Source organism: Symphodus melops (genome assembly GCF_947650265.1).
Source record: "Symphodus melops genome assembly, chromosome: 22".
Taxonomy (NCBI): Eukaryota; Metazoa; Chordata; class Actinopteri; order Labriformes; family Labridae; genus Symphodus; species Symphodus melops.
This window is the reverse complement of record NC_136712.1, coordinates 200,577-206,992: the sequence shown is the minus strand read 5'-3', so window position 1 is coordinate 206,992 and position 6,416 is coordinate 200,577. Positions and strand designations below refer to the sequence as shown.

Here is a 6,416-nt window from a genome sequence, read left to right as displayed (position 1 = left end):
CCAGGGACTGGTTCTACCTCCTAGCCAGGGACTGGTTCCGCCCCCTAGCCAGGGACTGGTTCCGCCCCCTAGCCAGGGACTGGTTCCAACCCCTAGCCAGGGACTGGTTCTACCTCCTAGCCAGGGACTGGTTCTACCTCCTAGCCAGGGACTGGTTCCAACCCCTAGCCAGGGACTGGTTCCACCTCCTAGCCAGGGACTGGTTCCGCTCCCTAGCCAGGGACTGGTTCTACCTCCTAGCCAGGGACTGGTTCCGCTCCCTAGCCAGGGACTGGTTCTACCTCCTAGCCAGGGACTGGTTCCGCTCCCTAGCCAGGGACTGGTTCCAACCCCTAGCCAGGGACTGGTTCCAACCCCTAGCCAGGGACTGGTTCCAACCCCTAGCCAGGGACTGGTTCTACCTCCTAGCCAGGGACTGGTTCCAACCCCTAGCCAGGGACTGGTTCCAACCCCTAGCCAGGGACTGGTTCTACCTCCTAGCCAGGGACTGGTTCCAACCCCTAGCCAGGGACTGGTTCTACCTCCTAGCCAGGGACTGGTTCCAATCCCTAGCCAGTGACTGGTTCCAACCCCTAGCCAGGGACTGGTTCTACCTCCTAGCCAGGGACTGGTTCCGCCCCCTAGCCAGGGACTGGTTCCAACCCCTAGCCAGGGACTGGTTCTACCTCCTAGCCAGGGACTGGTTCCAATCCCTAGCCAGGGACTGGTTCCAACCCCTAGCCAGGGACTGGTTCCAACCCCTAGCCAGGGACTGGTTCTACCTCCTAGCCAGGGACTGGTTCCGCCCCCTAGCCAGGGACTGGTTCCGCCCTCTCTCTTGCAGCCTGTTGACAAAACTCTCTCTCTTTTTCCTCCAGGACTTGTAGTTCTTAGCTGCAGCTAGCAGATGGCGCCACATGCCCATAAATCAGACGTGTTCCCACTGAAGCTTCCTGTCTGCTGCTTTTTTGGCCCTTTGTGAGCAGTCAGAGTGAGACTTCTGACAAGGAGAAGATCTGTGTCTAGAGAAGTGACCTCTGACCTTCTTTCTGTCAGTAACAAAGCTGAAGAATGCTTTAACAGCACATTAATGTTGTTTCTTTAATGAAAATAAAATAAAGTTTGAAATGCAGCATTGAGAAGGTCTGGAAAGTTCTTGTTGAAAAGCCCGTTTGGGGTTGAAATGACGGATCAGAACTCAGGCTGACCCTGTTTACATTATGGATGAGAGATGTGTGGATTCTTGTCTGCTCATGATATTTCTGATGACGTCATTGAGATCAAATGAAAGAACAGGTGTTCATACTGGACTAATCAGGACGTTAACGTAACCTATTTTCTTTAAGCCTTTAGACCCACAGAAAGACCTCTGTGAATGTGTCTAACATCTCTGCGCACCCTCAGCGGCTCAAATATCACAAAGACTGTCTGTCAGTCTCTTTTCATTTTGCCTCATGGGGGCGCCAAAGCTACATTTATAACAAACTCAAATTCAAACTCTGTTCATGAGAATAATCAGATTAAAGTTTCATTAAAGTTTAATACCAAACACGAAAATCAGGTTCCTCTGAATAATTAGCCCCAACATGATGAAGTAGCCCCTCGATGAAAGGGGGGGATGGATGTTAAACAGACCAGGAGGTGACTGTGTGTGTGCCAGGTAAGCATTATATAATTATATATATGTATAAACATTACAGAGAGCTGGGGGGGTCTAAAGTTAGAAGGAGGACATATGACACATGATCACAGAGGAGGAGAGCAGCTCTCTGATTGGTCCTTTTATTACACGACTTTTCTGTCTGGTAAATTGAATAAATCATCACTCTGTTTCATTCATAAAGCTGTTGAACCCACACACACACACACACACACACACACACACACACACACACACACACACACGCACCCTTTGGTATAAGCTCCGCCCCTCCTGGAGCGACGAGCGGGGACCCGGTGGAGAAGAAGTACCGTGAGAGAAGTGGACAGGGGAGACAGACAGGACTCTCTTTCTGTTGCTTCAGGTTGTTGGGATTGTCGCCGACACGCGGACAGGTAAGGCTCGTGACGGTGTGGTGTGACATACCTGCGCCTGATGATCAAAGATGAGACTGTGTTCGTGTTTAAAGTAGGAACATGTCAGTGTGGAGCTGTGACGTCAGGCTCATCATTCAGTGACGTTAACGCGGATAAAGCTGCTGATTTATTGTTAGATGATTCGCTCCGTGTTCTGTGCAGCCATCAGCCCAAACAGCTTCATGTGTCTGAGATATCAAATTAATCACGTGATAAACCACCATGTTTTATTCTTTATCCACCTTTAAAACTCCTGTGAGGAAACCTTTCTCTTTATGACCCATCAGCATTTCTCTTCTAATCTATGAAACCACTGCAAGGTTCTTTAGGAGGTCTTCAAGGTTCTTTAGGAGGTCTTGGGGGTTCTTTATGGGTCGTAAGGGTTCTTTAAGAAGTCTTAAGGGTTCTTTATGGGTCGTAAGGGTTCTTTAAGAAGTCTGAAAGGTTCTTTAGGATGTCTTCAGGGTTCTTTAGGAGGTTGTAAGGGTTCTTTAAGAAGTCTTAAAGGTTCTTTATGGGTCGTAAGGGTTCTTTAAGAAGTCTTAAGGGTTCTTTATGGGTCGTAAGGGTTCTTTATGGGTCATAAGGGTTCTTTAAGAAGTCTTAAGGGTTCTTTACGAAGTCTTAAGGGTTCTTTAAGAAGTCTTAAGGGTTCTTTACGAAGTCTTAAGGGTTCTTTATGAAGTCTTAAGGGTTCCTTAGGGAGTCTTAAAGGTTCTTTATGGGTCGTAAGGGTTCTTTAAGAAGTCTGAAAGGTTCTTTAGGATGTCTTCAGGGTTCTTTAGGAGGTTGTATGGGTTCTTTAAGAAGTCTTAAAGGTTCTTTAGGATGTCTTCAGGGTTCTTTAGGAGGTTGTATAGGTTCTTTAAGAAGTCTTAAAGGTTCTTTAGGATGTCTTCAGGGTTCTTTAGGAGGTTGTATGGGTTCTTTAAGAAGTCTTAAGGGTTCTTTAAGAAGTCTTAAGGGTTCTTTATGGGTCGTAAGGGTTCTTTAAGAAGTCTTAAAGGTTCTTTACGATGTCTTCAGGGTTCTTTAGGAGGTTGTATGGGTTCTTTAAGAAGTCTTAAGGGTTCTTTATGGGTCGTAAGGGTTCTTTAAGAAGTCTTAAAGGTTCTTTATGGGTCGTAAGGGTTCTTTAAGAAGTCTAAAGGGTTCTTTATGGGTCGTAAGGGTTCTTTATGGGTCGTAAGGGTTCTTTAAGAAGTCTTAAGAGTTCTTTAAGAAGTCTTAAGGGTTCTTTACGAAGTCTTAAGGGTTCTTTACGAAGTCTTAAGGGTTCTTTAAGAAGTCTTAAGGGTTCTTTACGAAGTCTTAAGGGTTCTTTATGGGTCGTAAGAGTTCTTTAAGAAGTCTTAAGAGTTCTTTAAGAAGTCTTAAGGGTTCTTTACGAAGTCTTAAGGGTTCTTTAAGAAGTCTTAAGGGTTCTTTACGAAGTCTTAAGGGTTCTTTATGAAGTCTTAAGGGTTCCTTAGGGAGTCTTAAGGGTTCTTTATGGGTCATAAGGGTTCTGGATGGGCTTTGAAGAAAAAGAAGAGATCCGAGATGAGGTTGTTTTGGGGCCTTGAAGGGTGAATGTAAGATATTGTTGGGTTCCATGAGGAACGTGTCCTTGAGAGGGTTTTGGGGCTCCTCAGGGACGTTGTGAGGAGTCTTGAAGGGTTCCATGAGAAGTCTTAAGGGTTCTTTACGAAGTCTTAAGGGTTCTTTAAGAAGTCTTAAGGGTTCTTTACGAAGTCTTAAGGGTTCTTTAAGAAGTCTTAAGGGTTCTTTACGAAGTCTTAAGGGTTCTTTATGAAGTCTTAAGGGTTCCTTAGGGAGTCTTAAAGGTTCTTTATGGGTCGTAAGGGTTCTTTAAGAAGTCTGAAAGGTTCTTTAGGATGTCTTCAGGGTTCTTTAGGAGGTTGTATGGGTTCTTTAAGAAGTCTTAAAGGTTCTTTAGGATGTCTTCAGGGTTCTTTAGGAGGTTGTATAGGTTCTTTAAGAAGTCTTAAAGGTTCTTTAGGATGTCTTCAGGGTTCTTTAGGAGGTTGTATGGGTTCTTTAAGAAGTCTTAAGGGTTCTTTAAGAAGTCTTAAGGGTTCTTTATGGGTCGTAAGGGTTCTTTAAGAAGTCTTAAAGGTTCTTTACGATGTCTTCAGGGTTCTTTAGGAGGTTGTATGGGTTCTTTAAGAAGTCTTAAGGGTTCTTTATGGGTCGTAAGGGTTCTTTAAGAAGTCTTAAAGGTTCTTTATGGGTCGTAAGGGTTCTTTAAGAAGTCTAAAGGGTTCTTTATGGGTCGTAAGGGTTCTTTATGGGTCGTAAGGGTTCTTTAAGAAGTCTTAAGAGTTCTTTAAGAAGTCTTAAGGGTTCTTTACGAAGTCTTAAGGGTTCTTTACGAAGTCTTAAGGGTTCTTTAAGAAGTCTTAAGGGTTCTTTACGAAGTCTTAAGGGTTCTTTATGGGTCGTAAGAGTTCTTTAAGAAGTCTTAAGAGTTCTTTAAGAAGTCTTAAGGGTTCTTTACGAAGTCTTAAGGGTTCTTTAAGAAGTCTTAAGGGTTCTTTACGAAGTCTTAAGGGTTCTTTATGAAGTCTTAAGGGTTCCTTAGGGAGTCTTAAGGGTTCTTTATGGGTCATAAGGGTTCTGGATGGGCTTTGAAGAAAAAGAAGAGATCCGAGATGAGGTTGTTTTGGGGCCTTGAAGGGTGAATGTAAGATATTGTTGGGTTCCATGAGGAACGTGTCCTTGAGAGGGTTTTGGGGCTCCTCAGGGACGTTGTGAGGAGTCTTGAAGGGTTCCATGAGGAGGCAACATAAAACTCCAGCTGAGGACGGTATGTCCTGAAGTGAATGTTATTTTACAGGCGGTGACAGGAACCTGTTTGTTTGGGTTTTTTATTTTGTTGCCTTTATGAGAGAGGAAGGACAGAGGAGGAAATCAGGGAGAGAGAGCGGGGAACAACATGCGGGAAAGGAGCCACAGGCTGGACATGAACCCGGGCCGCCCACCTGAGTGAGGACTGTAGCCTTGACATATGGGAGCGCACGCCACTGCACCACCAGAACCTGTTTGTCAACTGCATTGACTGATAACTGTGATCACACGCCGTTCACATTCCTGTCGTTAGAACACAAGACGTGCAAAACATACTTTACAGAAACCTTCAGGAGGACCGCCCCAGAAACTGTGCTCACCTGGTTGAAACATTCAGCTGCTTGAGTTCATGACGCTCAGAGTGAAACACTTCAGGACGTTTAGAGAGAGAGAGGGCGAGCAGCGCTGCAGTTCAGAGGATCTGTCTCTGTGTTCTCAGACTGTCGTTTCATTTAAAGTCAGTCTCCACTTCCTGCCTTTCTGGATGACTGCTTCAGTTTCTATACAGCTGTTAACGCTCTGATCTCCCTTCCCACAATCCTCTGCTGCAGATAATTGCTTTTTTTATGAGTTCACAGCCGTCCTCAAACATACAAAAGGCTTTATCGAGCTTCCTTTTCATTTCCTCCTCACACTGTATTGTTTCATACAGACTCAGTGAAATGGGACCGTGAGCCCTCCGATCTTTTCATTCGTGATTCATCTTTAATTACTTTCTCTGCTAATCGACGCTGAGGTTGCGTAACCCTCTCGCTCTCCGACAGGTGCAGAGATGTCTTCACTCCTCTTCTTCCTCATCATCATCCCGGCTGGATCAACCCTGGAGTTCCGTTACCATAACAACCGCGAGATTGAGCAGTACCTCCTGCAGACCAACTCCTCAAACCCCGACATCTCACACCTGTACAGCATCGGCCAGTCGGTCAAAGGTAAATATGTCCCTTCTGACAGAAGGATGTGAAGGAGGTCCTGTAATTATGACATCACATCCAGGTGTGAGTCCATCACCTGTAGACTGATCACAAACTCCATCTTTCACTCCACCACTCACATATTAATCCTATTTTATTGGAGGATACATTCTGATCCCTTCATGACATCACAAAGAGCAGTAGCCCCTCCCCTTCATGACATCACAAAGGGCAGTAGCCCCTCCCCCAGGTGGGTGACACTCCCACAGCTAGGTGTTTGTTCTGCCCTCTGAGTCTGCCTTCTCACCGTAAACAATAGGACATGGAGCCAGAAAGCAGCGAGTACACCCGAGCCCTTCCAGAGAGGGGGCGTGGCCAGACACAGCTCATTTACATATTTAAAGCTACAGACACAGAAACAGCCTGTTCTGAGCAGGGCTGAAATAGAGGGGTTTATAGACATGATCAAATACAGGATCAGAGTGGATTTACAACAACACACTTCACACACATGATGAAGAGGAGCGAGGACACTGATTTCACCTGAAGAAGAGGAGGAGGTCATGTGACCTTTAACAAGTTATTTAAAATGACTCTGGC

The 6,416-nt window shown here is 45.4% G+C and overlaps 1 protein-coding gene across 1 annotated transcript in view; it reads left to right on the top strand.

The window, feature by feature from the left end:
• The first annotated feature begins 1,965 nt into the window (after positions 1–1,965).
• Positions 1,966–6,416, top strand: part of cpm (carboxypeptidase M) — a 16,376-nt gene continuing 11,925 nt past the window's right edge. Inside the window, exons 1-2 of the mRNA XM_079335487.1 lie at positions 1,966–2,034; positions 5,670–5,834. Coding sequence (XP_079191613.1) covers positions 5,678–5,834 — 157 coding nt within the window. The 5' untranslated portion in view covers positions 1,966–2,034; positions 5,670–5,677. The remainder of the gene's footprint in view (positions 2,035–5,669; positions 5,835–6,416) is intronic.